This window comes from Pholcus phalangioides, unplaced genomic scaffold (assembly GCF_987345545.1).
Source record: "Pholcus phalangioides strain wild (caught in Gottingen) unplaced genomic scaffold, Ppha-v1.0 ptg000028l_1, whole genome shotgun sequence".
NCBI classification, from domain to species: Eukaryota; Metazoa; Arthropoda; class Arachnida; order Araneae; family Pholcidae; genus Pholcus; species Pholcus phalangioides.
This window is the reverse complement of record NW_028301618.1, coordinates 439923-454701: the sequence shown is the minus strand read 5'-3', so window position 1 is coordinate 454701 and position 14779 is coordinate 439923. Positions and strand designations below refer to the sequence as shown.

Here is a 14779-nt window from a genome sequence, read left to right as displayed (position 1 = left end):
GGATAAGTATATTTATTACAATACTCTCCACCAAAAAAAAAATGAAATACGCAAATGATTATATATGAATGCAAAACTAGAAGTTAATGTTCATAAATCAAACGTGAAGGCTTTCTTCACTCATGCAATGGATATCGACAAGTCACTGGTACAGTATTTTTTTTATCAGCACTATCATGATCCATCGGATCACTTTTTTTTGCACAGTTCTTATCAAGAGCAGAATTCACTCCACTGTCTTCGACATCTGACACAGAAATACAATTGTCACAGCTAGATGAAGATTCGCTGTCATGACTGGGATTTGGAAATGATGAATGAGTAATATTCTCATCAACAGGAACATGTGTAATAGATCTAATAATAGATGTGTAATAGGATAATGTAATAGATGTGTAATAGGATAATGTAATAGATGTGTAATAGGATAATGTAATAGATGTGTAATAGGATAATGTAATAGATGTGTAATAGGATAATGTAATAGATGTGTAATAGGAATATCACATTCACTACTATCAGCAGTCAACTGGATTATAAGCATGATCAAGGCGCAACTGATTAATGTGAGCAAGATATTTCTTACTAGTGATGTTAACAATCCATGTCTTTCTTCCCTTGGGTTCTACCAAAGTTTCCTGACTCCATTGGTGATTCTTACTGGATCGAACAAAAACTTTCTGACAGGGTGAAAATATCTTTTTGCATTATGATTACAGTCACAATACATTTTCTGCGAATCTCGTTTTCCTACCCTTGCTTGGGTAGAAAAACAATGGTGATGTACAAGAGACAATGGTGTTCTGAGTTGTGTAGACAAAAACAATTCAGCAAGTGATAAACCACATTGTAGAATGATGCGTAAAATGATATGTCATCAGGAATTGAGAAATTTTCTTACTCAATGATCTATAATCATTTGGATCATTTTACATTTTTTACAATGCATGCTTGAAAGTATGTACTGACCTTTCTGCTAGTTCATTAGATTGAGGATGATATGTTAATATCAGAGTATGAATAACCGCATTAGATTTTGAAAAGGATCTTAATTCCTCTGAAACCAATTGAAGACCATTGTCAGAAACCAACTCTGACGGTAAACCATATCGAGAAAATAACTGTTGCAAAGCATCAATAGTACTAACAGAAGTAATAGAAGGCATTCGTATCGCCTCCAACCATTTAGAGTGGCTATCAACAACCAAAAGATAATTCTTTTGATCTTTTTGTGCAAAATCAATATGCACCCTATCCCATGGAAATTTGGACCACACCCATGGTTGAAGTGGGGTTCCTGGCAAAGCTTTGTGTACTTTCTGACATGCAGAACAATGTTGAACAAGATTTTCAATTTGTTTGCACAACTGCAGCCACCAAATATGACTTCTGGCAATAGCTTTCATCTTGGAAATTCCATAATGTGTAAATCTAATAAACGTGTTCTAAATTTTCCTGGAATGATCAAATGCATTCCCCATAGAAGAGAACCACAGTCCACGGACAATTGATCCCTATGTATGAAAAATGGTTTTAAAGCCTCATTATTGAGTCTTTCAGGTCAACCATTCTGAATATACTTCAAGGCCATTCCCAAAATTGGGTCATTGCGAGTTGCCTTGGCAATATCTGAACTAGTTCTCGGCAAATCCTCACAATATGGAATCTTAAATGCATCAAATTGTGCATCCATCTCAGACTCTACTGGAGCATGAGATAATCCATTTTCATGATCAGAATCCTTTTTGTACTCAATAGAATACTTGAGAATGAAGATAACAATAAATGCTACCTCTGCAGCCTAGCTGCTGCAATTACAGAGACACCTTTGTCTGGTGCAAAAATGCTTACTGAAGGACGATGGTCAGTTACCAATACATACGGTTTACCAAACAAATACTGCTGACATTTTTTATAGCAAAAATGATTGTCCCAGCCTCTTTTTCAATTTGAGAATAATTTTGTTCAGCTTTAGTTAATGTTCTAGAGCAGTGATTCCCAACGTGAGTGATAGAATGTTCCAGGGGTTGGTAGAAGCTACGGGTATAACATAGGATTCTATGAGTTAGATAGCGTTGGGGGCCAATGGGAGAAAAAAAATTTATGGAGAAGGGGGCGATGGGACAAAAAAGGTTGGGAAACTGTTCTAGAGGCTATGGAATATTCCTTATTGTATGACATGTGATGAAACAGCTCCCAAACCAAATGGAGAAGCATCACAAGATACTTGTAATGGCAATGTTTCATCATAATGGACAAGTACAGCATCTAATGATAAAATATTTTACATTTCTGAAAAGTTTCTTCACACCGAGACGACCATTTACATGGTGTGTCCTTATGAAGCAATTCATATAGAGGACCTCTAATAGCATAGCAGAATATTTAATGAACTTTGAGTAATAGTTCAAGAGCCCTAAGAATGACTTGAGTTCAGTAACATTAGTGGGAGCTTTCATTTGCTTGATGCACTTAATATTTTCATCAGTAGGATGAATACCTTGACTGCCAACTATATAGCCAAGAAATTCTACACTTTCTTGCAAGAAAATACATTTTGACAAATTAAGTTTGACATTATAATCAGAAAATCTTTGAAATACCTTTTCTAATGTTTTCAAATGCTCATCAGTTGTATCATCAGAAATCAAAATATCACCTTGAAAACATATCACTGATTGCAAGCCCTGAAGGATCTTTTCAATTGATGATTGAAAAATTGCCGATGCACTATTTATGCCATATAACAATCTCAACGGACGTACTAAACCTAGGGGAGTGTTGAGAGTAAGACATTCTTGAAAGCATTGATCAAGTTTGATTTGTTGATAAGCATGACTCAAATCCAACTTTGAAAAATACTTTCCACCGTTGAGAGTCGAAAACAAATCCTGCTGTGTAGGCAATGGATACTGATTTTGATCAAGGTACTTGTTCACAGTGACCTTAAAATCACCACAGAGTCGAACATCGCCATTCTTTTTTGGCACAATCACAAGAGGTGTTGCCCAACTGGAATGCTCCACAAATATCCAAACTCCATGTCGTATGGATTTGCGAATTTCTTTGGCAACCTTCAGTGATTAAGGCACCGGACATTATTTGAAAAAAAACTGGTTAAACATCTTTCTTCATTTCCAATGTTGCCTTGATATGTGTAATTGGTTCACAACTTTCCTCGAAAAGCTTGAAATATTTATTAGTCAACCTTGTGACATGCAAAATAATCATTCACTTTGTGTATAGAAAATATTTTAATCCAATTCAACTTGAAACATCTTATGCAGTTCCTTCCAAACAATGCTGGTCGATCACTTTTGACAATTATAGCACAGGACTTGGAAGTCTAATTCTTATAAGTGACATCTACAATCATCTCCCTGGAAACATCAATAGGATTTTGATTGCAATCTTTAAGAAATACATTCATAAATCTGGGAACAACATGAGGTAAAGTTTTCTTCAGCCAACACTCGGAGCTAATGGCTACATCTGCTGCAGTGTCCATTTCTAATTATTTACCAAAGATCTGCACATTTATCAAGAAACGAGATTCCTCATTCAATTTATTAATTGAATTCACTGAAAATAAATTATGCCCTTCGGTGTTTGATTTATCTACAGTAGATATTGTTTTAGCAGAGAAATTTTTCTGCTTTGACTTGTATACTGGACAAATATGTCCAATTTTATAGCAGTCATGGCACCTAGCGTTTTTGTATTTACACTTTTTGGTATTGTGTGATGCACCACATTGATAGCATTTCTGGGAACTTGCCTCGTTATTGTGAACACCTTTATTCCATCTTGGCTTATTTTGATGAAAAGTTGATTTTCCCACTTTGTTTACATTCTATGAGAGTCCAGCCGCTGTAACCTTCATATTACTAGAACTTTCTTCAGTGCATTTAATTGATACAGCTATGCCAATGGTATCTGCAAGTTTCAAATTTGTTCTTGCCAGTAGGCGTTTTTGAGTTGCCTCACAGCGAATACAGCAAACGAATCTATCCCGTATAGCCTCGTCCAAAAAATCTCCAAAAGCGCACGCTGATGCAAGCCGTTTCAATTCCACCAAATACTTGATGATGCTTTCACCCTCCTTCTGATTTCGTTGGTGAAACTTGAATCTTTCAGCGATGGCAATCGGTGCAGGCCTTCATACTCACAGTCCTTGGGTCGACGCAGCGTTAGCAAGTTACAAAGCAGTTTATATGTTTTTTGCATAGAGCACAGACATCAACATCGGCACACGTTTTTCCTCTTCCACTTCGTTAGCTAGCAAATACTGCTCATGCCTTTTGATGTGCAAGTAAAAATCTTTATTGGCATCATCGTAAATCGACAACTGACCAACTAGGCCTACTTGTGACACTGTAACTATAGTGTAATCTTTTTTCTTTTTTTTGAGCACATACAAAGTTCGATTTATTTACCTTTACTGGAACACTTCTTCATCGCCATCATTGTAAATAACGTTTCAAGAACTGGTTTAATATTAATAACAGATTATTTATTACGTTAAAAGTGGAGATACATAAACTTAGCAACTGGAGTGAAAATGCCCAAACCTCTTACTCGCTGGAGACACAAAAATTTTGAGTTTACAAAAGAGGTATTGTCACTACATGATAGCAAAATAATCCCTCCTGTGGTTTTAGCATTTTAAATTTCTAACTGTATTTATTACATTGCTTAATGGCACCAAAGCAGAATATGCCGAAATGTGACATATGTCTCAGAACAGTCAGTAAGGGAAATGTAGTGAACATTATTATGGGAATTTTTACCGCAGAACATTTCCAGTCAGCCGAGGGCTCATTGCAAAACAATGCAAAGCATTCTGGTTTGGGGGCTTAATAATAATGGTATGTGAGACTGCATCTTTTTTTCCCCTTTTTTTGCAATCAATAACCCCCAATAATTTAGAGTATCTGAAACGTCACTGTTTAAATGTCTATAAAAATTTTTTTATAGTTGTAATAATCTTATCCTGTAGGAAAGGACAAGAGGTGCATCCGCATCATGTTATCAGAGATGACCCTCCTATCCCAGTTCCAAGAGGTCGTTTGTACGAAGCAGATCTGCCAACAGATGATCGTGACTATGCATATGTTTATCCACCTCACCGTGAGCCTCCATACTTGGATGAAAGAGCTCTTCCTCCCGACTTTGATCCTGAGCTCCTCCATCATCACATCCCTCCCCTATATCCACCTCCACCTGCTGAAGCTTCCGATTACCCATCCTCAGTTTTTGCAGACCCTCTCTACAGAAGGGACATACCGCCGTTGAAAGAACCGGCTCATATCGAAAGAATAACTGGATATGTGCCGAGAGAAATATCACCACTTGACCCAAGAGATCCAGTTGTCTTACCAAGGGAAATTAGGGAGGAAGGTAAGTTAAACATCGTTGTCGTTTGTCTGTTGTTGAGTTGTTTTGGAGTTCTAGTCATATGTTTAGCTAAAATGACATATTTTTTTTTAGATTATTTAGACATGACTTTAGATGAGAGACGAGCATATGATGAACGATGGGGGCGCACTAGACCTCTTCGAGATGACTGGGATCCATTTGCTGGAGCATTACCACCACCAGGGCTGCCTCCTCATGTCGGTGCAAGTACGTTTCAGTGATTCTTTGAGTCTTTTGTGAACCACAGTGTTTATGTCTGGTATCATTTGTTAGCCATTCCCTATGTCCCATACATTATGTAACTTAATATGGCAATGTAATTTTGTACTTACACTTAATCAGTCTGTGCAAACCTCCAAAAGAAACCAACTAATTACTTCTTTCTTCATATTTTAGGTTTGGATGAAGATAGATATGGGATGCCTCGTCGAAGAAGAGCTTCTCCTGATTGGCACCTTCATAGAGGTGAAGAAAGAGACCTGCCGATTAGGTGATTTGAGTTAGTTTAGAGCAGTGGTTCTTAATCTTTTTAGTAGACCCTGTCCCCAAAGCAGAATGTTTTGCGATGTTCTGCAACGAGCCCTCAGCTGACTGAAAATGTTCTGCGGTAAAAATTCATATATACATAATAGCGTTTTTCTACACTATTCTTAAAATTCTTCCAGATTGTTCTGAAACAGCACTGGTTGTTCTGCGACGTACATCACACATTTCGGCACATTCTGCTTTGGGGGACCATGTATCCCTAATGAACTTAAGTACAAATTCTTGCAGCCCGAATGAACTTCTCTTTACATTCTCTCACTCATTTGACTAATCAGAAAACATGGAATCTCTATAGCTTGAACCATAGAATATTTTCAAGCTCACACCTCTGTGATCTCCTCCAGGTAGGCATTCTGCCCTGGGGTTAGAAGTCACTGGTTTTCGAGCGGTACTAAACTGTTTTTTCTGATAAATGAAGGTTAACTCTAATAAAAGATTTCATTTTTCTTCTCTCATGCAGGGATAGACGATCAAGATCTCCTCAGCATCGAAGATCTGATGATCCAGCTTCTCGAGGTCCATGGAGAGATGATCGCTCTGGGGATCGGCACTCAAACAGAGCCAGTGATCCCCGAAATGATAATCAGCAGAAGGTAATGACGCTCTCGTTGGCTGTATTAATAAGTGTTGTTTGTGTGTTGCTCAAGTGATACATACAGCTGCTAGGTTTGTGTGCATTGTTAATGTGTTTTTATTTACAACATGCAATTCAGTCAGTCTGAGACACATGTTCTCTGAGTAGAGGAGAAGGTTTCAATAAACATTGGGGATGTAATTAATACATCTGATATCTGCTTCAGCCAACAGGGTTATGTTGGTGTTATATTTCGATATAAATGGGTCTCGATTGTTGGAGTTGCTGGCTGTCATTGCCATAATAAATGCTGAACATTGTCATAAACGTTTCCCACCATTAATTTTGAAGGGTCATCAACCCTTCATTGATGGCTCTGAGCTCTGAAAACTATTGCCACTACTAAACCGCACATGCACCTCATGAACATTATTCTGTGAAACTTCTAACGAATTGGTGGTATGTTGGAAATGTGTGCCATGTATGTGTTGTGTGCTTGATGTGCAATTTGTTTCTGAGGAATGCTTGCTATTTTTTATTTCCATTTCACAGAGTGTCTGTTATTAGGTTTCACTGTGCATTCATTTGAACATTGCACTCACAGTCACTGGTAGTTTGAAAGAAAAATGACCGCACATATCTTATGGCATACACACTTTAATGCTGCACTTGATAAAAACTAATGTGAGGCATGTAATTTTAGTAATATAAGAGTAGTATATTGCCCGCAAGTGCACACACACACCACTAAATACAAATAGATTCGTCTGTATTTGCCGAGTGCAATAATTTTGACGTTTTTTTAAATACATTTTCACAAATTTTAAACAGTTCTTCCCCCCCCCCCCCTTTATAATCCTCAAAGCAGGATGACAGGAAAAATCGGAGCTATCGTAGAGACAGGCGGGATCAAAATAAAAAGTCAGATGACTCACTTTCCAGCAATCAAAAGTCGAAGGATGGACCGAAAGAGAGATCTGGTGTTAAAAGACCTCATTCACCTTCTCCCGGAAGGAAAGACAATAAGAAGAAGAAAGAAGAAACGACTTCATCCACCGATGCCTCGAGTGCACCTTCATCAGTTCCTGCTTCTACTGCTAATACTACCGCTGCTGTTTCTGCAGATAAAAGTTTGTATACCAAATATTTTTTCTTGGAATGTATAATAGTAGTATATAGATATTTTACGGCATCGTTTTGCAACTTTTCTAAACCCCAGGATCACTAAAATTTCTTAAATAATTCGACAGCTCAGTAATTTATAGCATGTGAGCCTAATTTTTTTTATTCCATTCTATGTGAATATCATTGATATTAGTTGCTTATAATCGAATAATTGTCATTAGGTTAGAATTCAATTTTCAAGTATGCGTGCAGACCATCTATCCCGTCTTCACAGACAACTTATACCACCTTCACAGACCTCTGGTTCGCAGACCATAGGTTGAGAAGTGCTGTTCTATAATATAATATTTCTGCAATATAATAGCTATCTGAGTGTAGAAGAGTGCATCAATTTCTAGCATTCCTATTATATACATACTAGGTAGCAGCAGGGCCGAAACAGCGGGGAGCAAGCGGGTTTTGTGCACTGGACAGAAGGGGGCACTAAATGCACCCTTTAACTGCTTCTACATTATATGTGGGTGCCAAAATGTGTTCTTGCCCCGGCTGAAAAAGTATCTAGTTGTGGTCCTGGGTAGCAGTAAAATAACATTTGAGGAGTACCCATTTGAGGACATCTGTAGCTGAAACTATGAACTAAATGAGACCAAGATTTCTGTATCCTGTAAGCTACTCCATATGAAAACTACTTTTTACCTCACACCAACTCTGGTCATATTAACATACAGCAATTCCCAACCAGTGGAGTTGGGTGTGAAATGAAGGTGCCATATCTATCAGTGGTCACCCCAGCCCGGTAGGTAAATAACTTGTTTTTGATGTTGTTCTCCGGATTCAAACCTGTGGACCTTGAGGATAGCCTTCATTTGGTGGAAGACAAGCATCTTACCACTGCACCACTCATTTGCTGTTCCACTCCATATGAACTGGCAAAATGAAGAAAGGGTAGGGGTTAGAGTTGTCAGACATCCCATGTATACAGGATTCAATGACACCCCTTTCCCCCACATCCTGCAGTAGGGCCCCAGGCTGAGATTTTGGGGGGGGGGCTCTTGGCCAGAGTTTTCACGGGATGCACTATGATGAATTTATAGCTTAAAAAAAGATGAGAATCGTCTCAGGTTCCAGGGACTGTCAGCCCCACCCTTGTGGGGAGCCATGTCAATGGCATACACAGGATGGGGAGGGGGGGCAAATATATGCTGCATTGTGTATTCATGAGGAGAAGCTCAAGTACTCTGATTACCCCTGGGTTCTGGCGCAACTAATAAAGAAGTTCTGAAAAATTTTATATTTCCAGAATCACACTTAAGATGTGACTAAATAATTTATTAGCCACATGAAGCATATGTCCAAACAACGACTGCTGTAATTTTACCCTACCGAGGAAACAAAGATAAACTTGCCTGTAAATACAGTGATCCATCTGTTCATTATTCCATAAATTTCAATGCCTACTTACAAGTAGACTTGCGAATTTGAACTCTAAGAATCGATTGAATAAGCCGATTTGATTTGACCTTTTTTATTCTCTGCATTTTAGACTTCTTTTGGTTTCGTGATCTACGTTCAGATTATTTGAACCTTGTTTGCTACAACAAATCTTGATTCATTGAAAATAAGAACAAATATGCTTAGTATCTGACATCGATTAGATGAGTAGAATGGGAACATAAGTATTTTGCATTAACATGACGTAGACTGAAAAGTATTTTTGTGTGCTTTTTGATCACGTGTGTGAAGGTAGATATAGCAGAGCAAAAAATTGAAGATTTACACTAAAAAAAAATGATGCTCTAACACAAAATTGACACCATATATCTTCGATCTTTAACATGTAGAATGTTTTTTTATTTTCTCCTCCTTTCAATGAAACTCCTCTTTTCTCTCCCTAGCGAAAATTCACCAATAGTGGAAGATTAGCGGTTTTTCATTGATTCGTCAAGGGTAGAGGAAAAGAGATTATTCTAGTTGGATTTTTTTTTCAAATATATTCTTGGTTTCAGAACAGGTTTTCAAAACAGTTTGTTGAATGGAAATCGGGATATATATATATATATATATATATGAGTGGATATTCATCATTACAGTAGCCAGCTCCTCCCCACCTTGGAATCTGACTTTGCACCATTTTTACTTGTTTTTTGTTATTACCTGTGTAGTTTTTATTTTTATACAAATACAAACACAACGCCACAACAGGCAAATTGCCCAATGAGGTGGCTGACTTAAGAACATCATGGATCCCCGAGCCATTTTTTGGAGGCCCTACCTACTACTGCTACACCACACATGCACCCCCCCCTCCCCGCGGAACCCCCAACGAATCGGTACATGCGGGAGTGTGCGTGTACGTTTAGTGAAACCTGACGTGAAGTTTTTTTTTGTCTTTTTTTGTTTCTCTGTAATGCTTGTTATGTGTAGTGCTGCTGTCTGCCACCAGTTTTTTTCTAACTATGAGTGAAGTGTTATGAATGAATGATTTATCGTTGTAGGACTGTTGCTCTCTGTGGCGAGACTTTTTAACGGGGAGATCGGCTCGCATTTGCGCCTTGAAGTTGGGAACCACAGAAAACCAACTTCAGTCGACCACCACTGTGGGGTTCGAACCCGGATCCTCGCATCGCGAGTCCGTAACTATAGTGACCTGGAGTTCTTCCTGTGTTATAGTGGTATCAGTTTTAATAGAGAGTTTTCACAAGAAATGAAATAATTCATTAGGAGTGATGAACACGTAAATTTACAAACAAAGTGCAAGTGCGGTAAAAACACATGTTTTTAAATTCTATCACCACGAGTAGATGAGATGTAGATTGAAACATCTGCACTGAAATTCATCCTACACTGTGCTGTCATTGTTGTCATCCCTTTCAAAGAGGATGTAGTCTTCTCAGTTCTGTCCATCACGGCACTGATACAAAACTTCTTAAAGAATTTAATGGTGGAAACAGAATTCCACGCCTTATGAACCCACTGGCATACTAGGTCAGTGTAGAATTTCTTTGAGGCACTGCTTTTTGCTGTTTCTTCATCTTCGGAACTCATTCATTCGGTCCATAAATTCCTTAAATAATCTTTTAAAGGCTTGCTGATGCTCAAATCTAAAGGCTGTAAAATCTATGTCAGTCCACTGGGTATCAAAACCAACAACGTTTTTAATGTTTTTGCTTTTTACTTTAACATCATCGGTTCTGTGGGTTTGAACATAGCTGCAAAAATCACGCTACTGATTTGTAATGTCATCTAAAGTAGTCCAATGATATCAAGTTTCGTCAAGTTAGCCATGCAAAGGCCATGTAGCTGTATTATTTGGTGAAGTGGGGAGTCGATATTTTCTACTCAAAAACTGACCCATGTATAAGCCAACCTCTTCAAATTAAGGAACAGTTTTTTCAATGAAAAAAAAAACTTGACTTATACACTAGTATATACGGTATACTGTGCTTGAATCTAATTTGCAATCTAATCTTTTTTCCCAAAAATAAAATTTATTTATATAATGGTAAGAAAAAAATACAAATTTTAGCGGCTGAGGGATGCATATTTAGGGGTTCACACTTAATTTCAAGTGAATTTGGTTCTTATTTATCTATTTATTTTTTTAGTATTTATTCAAAATATCTCTAGGTGTTTCTGATCATTGTGACATACATCGGCGGATACAGAGAGCCCTCCATCCCTGTTCAAGGAGCCTGTATCCGCTTATGGTGACACATCGATGTACATAGTTTATATATATATATGTGTGTGTGTATGACCTGGTCTGACTTCACTAGAAGAAGAGGCATTTCTTTATGGAAATGAGGCTGTGGAGGGGGAGAAAGAAAATTTAGCGCTCTCAAATGCAGTCATGCCTCTTTGCCTCATTTGCTGATTTGTTTCACGTAGGAAAAAATTCAAGCAGCAACAAATCAGAAGCTCGAAATCAAACAGATGTTCCAAGTCCCGAACCCCAGAAGCACAGAGAAGAAACGTCCTCATCGTCTTCATCCTCATCTCATCTTGTGGGGAAAGGTTCTTTCTATCTTATGCAGCTGATGGAGTCTTCTAGTGGTACTTTTAATGTTCTTTTAGCTGCATGCATCTTTTGTTTGAAAAACGAACGTTTGTCTCTGTCATGTCTGTCAGTGTTTTTTCCCCCGTTTTTTTTTTTTGTTTTTTTGTTTTTGCCAAGTGCAAATATCTGTGGGAGAGAAAATGAGAAAAATATGTGCTTTAGTGGTGAATTTTTGTGTCAAAATTGGATGCATTTGGAACTTTGCTGAATTATTGTGCAACGGAAAATTGAATTGTGTGAAATTCTTCCCAGTCATGGCTTCACAAGCAGAGGCTAATGAGTGAAAACATCTGTTTTGTGTGTTTTTTTTTAACAACAATGAAACTAGCAAGAGAGATGTTTCTCAGCCCAATAAATGAAGGAAAGACAATTTTTCTGGATGTTATGCCAAGGTGAACTCTGAAAGAAAAGTCAACTTGTCTTCACTTGCGATCAAACACAGTCATCTTGCAAACTCGGCCAGCATGCTTCCTTTCCAAGTTCACCTCAGCAAATACAAATACAAGGCCACAACAGACAAAATGCCCAACGAGGTGGCTGAGAAAAAGATGCTCATAACAAATATGGATGTCATATATTACTAAAATACATCAACCCAATTAAAAGTGCAATAAAAAAAAATTATAAAAAATATATATATACATGACAAAATATTATACAATGCCCATAATGTATTTATGGTTGTCTTATTGTAAGTATGGATAGCTTCTGAATTTACCCCAACATGTTCATCGTATTTCTTTTTAAACGTGTCAATTGTGTTACCATTTACTACCTCCAGGGGTAAGCTATTCTATTTATTAACAACCCTATTAGAGAAAAATTCTCTGCGACACCATAACCTCGCCATTGTCCCTTACCAATCGATACTTCTTCTTAAACCAAGCACAACTCAGGTCTATCACCATTTATGGGTGATTTACTACCTAGTGAGTCCAATCGATACTAGTGTCCTCTTGTAAAAGCAGTCGATTGGCTATGTACTAAAAGTTCATGGTCCATCCTATCCATCCCGTTTTATATTTTGAACACTTCGATCATATTTCCTCGACATCTGCGTTCATCCAATGTTAACATATTCGAAAAATTAAATCTCTCTTCATAACTCAAGCCCCGTGTGCTAATAAGGACACGTGTAGCTCTTCTCTGCACCCATTCAACCAAGTCTATGTCCCTCTATAGGTATGTTCTCCAAAACCTTACAGCCTACTCCAGTCCAGGACGAACTAAGCCTCGAAAAAGTGGAAGAATGACTTTAGGACAACGCGAAGAAACCTTTTTGAAAATGAGATCAAGCATTGTATTCGCTTTTTTAACCACCGCTGAACAATGTTCAGAAAACCTAAGCCGCTCGTCAATGAGAATTCCCAAATCGGTGACCCTAGTTGCATCCAGGATAATGACACCATTCAACTCATAAGAGAACCATAGATTGTTCGTGCGACCATGCACTTGTCAACACTAAACATCATGCTCCATTCATTTGCCCATGCTGCAATCCTGTTTTAGTTGGTCTGGAGCAACTCCTTATCGCTTTCATTCCTGATTACCCCCATTAGCTTCACATCATCTGCGAATTTGCTAGCAATCCCATCAATACTCTGATCGAGTTTATCGATAAAAAGTGAAAAGAGTATGGGCCAAGGATACTTCCTTGAGGAACTCCACTTGTGACACCTGTCGAATCAGCGAATTCCCCCGTTCACCACAACTCGTTGTGACCTATCTCTTAACCATGATTCTATTCAATTCAGCAAGTTGCCCCTGCTCTCGTGTAAAAATGCCTCAAGAGATTACCATGTTGGACCCAATCGAATGCCTTCTGGAAATCAAGGTAAACAGCATCTACAGAAAATAATATCCAGAAAAATTGTCTTTCCTTCATTTATTGGGCTGAGAAACATCATCTTTCTACTGCCGGCACCTGGGGGCGATTTCTGAAGTTAAGGGGGAGGGTGCTACTATGCCTCTACTTAGCACCTTATGCCACAGTGCTTAAATATGGAAGGATTGCTTGCATCTCCAGTGATGTATATGGATAGAGTGCTTGCCAGGGTTTGCAAGATGACTGGGTTTGATTCCCAACAGAGACAAGTTGGTTCTTTTCTTTCTGAGTTCAGCCCGGCATAATATCTAGAAAAATTGTCTTTCCTTCAACAATAGAATTTAAATTGATAATGCTTGATTTATATATATATTTCAGGTTCTTCGTCAAAAAAATTTAAAGATGATTCTAAGACTGAAACAAAATCATCAAGCAGCCGGAAGACAGGTAAAGAAATATCTCTCAATAATATAATCAATGACTGATATTGATTTAACCTACCCCTGCCGCTAGGTGTGTATCACTCTGCGCCACTTGTGCAATTCAAGTTATTATGTTGCATTTAAATGCAGAAAAAAAGAAGAAAAAACAATACTTGCTGGTATTTTCTGGTAAATTTCTTTTGGTTGCTTGTTTCAGTAAAAACTTCAGACGGAGCCAATGTCAAGTCGGAGAATGCAACATCAAAAACTGTGGAAAAGAAAGATTCCCAAGAGAAATCTAAGAGTTTGCCTAAACCTGACAATGACGAGAAGAAAAAACATTCAAATAACGGTAATTTCTTCAAATGTTGACTGTAAATATAGACAAATAGATGTATGCAAATTACAGTGGAGTATTGATTATCTGTAACACTTGGGGACTGGAGGTGTTCGGATAACTGATTTTTCAGCTAACCGATCATTCGCGGATTGTACCATTGGCAATATGAAAGAAGCAGTGTTGTTAAACACGAAACTATATGTATTTTGCATCACACATCTTATAAATGACACAGAGAACTGACTAGCCTAGTTTGAAAAGTTCAAAATGGCCATTAAAGTAGTCCTACAGTTTAGGAAAAGAAGTCCGAAATCTCTTGCTTGAGAGCCGAGATTAATTTTTTTTGCCGCTAAACCTCACAAACGTTTTAAAGACAGCAGTTGGACTGCATCACATTCTTCTTGTTCTAACCCAGTTTTCTAAACTTTTTTGTTCCATCACCCTTTTTTTTTTAGAAATGTTTTCACACTCA

The 14779-nt window shown here is 37.9% G+C and overlaps 1 protein-coding gene across 10 annotated transcripts in view; it reads left to right on the top strand.

Moving 5' to 3' along the window:
• Nucleotides 1–14779, top strand: part of LOC149067687 (uncharacterized) — a 49245-nt gene that overhangs the window by 21149 nt on the left and 13317 nt on the right. For 3 of the 10 annotated variants that reach the window (XM_089252258.1, XM_089252259.1, XM_089252262.1), the window contains exons 12-19: nucleotides 5000–5400; nucleotides 5491–5625; nucleotides 5815–5908; nucleotides 6425–6557; nucleotides 7404–7668; nucleotides 11552–11716; nucleotides 13924–13992; nucleotides 14185–14319. In XM_089252258.1, coding sequence (XP_089108384.1) covers nucleotides 5000–5400; nucleotides 5491–5625; nucleotides 5815–5908; nucleotides 6425–6557; nucleotides 7404–7668; nucleotides 11552–11716; nucleotides 13924–13992; nucleotides 14185–14319 — 1397 coding nt within the window. The remainder of the gene's footprint in view (nucleotides 1–4999; nucleotides 5401–5490; nucleotides 5626–5814; nucleotides 5909–6424; nucleotides 6558–7403; nucleotides 7669–11551; nucleotides 11717–13923; nucleotides 13993–14184; nucleotides 14320–14779) is intronic. The other 7 variants (XM_089252267.1, XM_089252263.1, XM_089252264.1 and 4 more) reach the window with 3 other exon arrangements.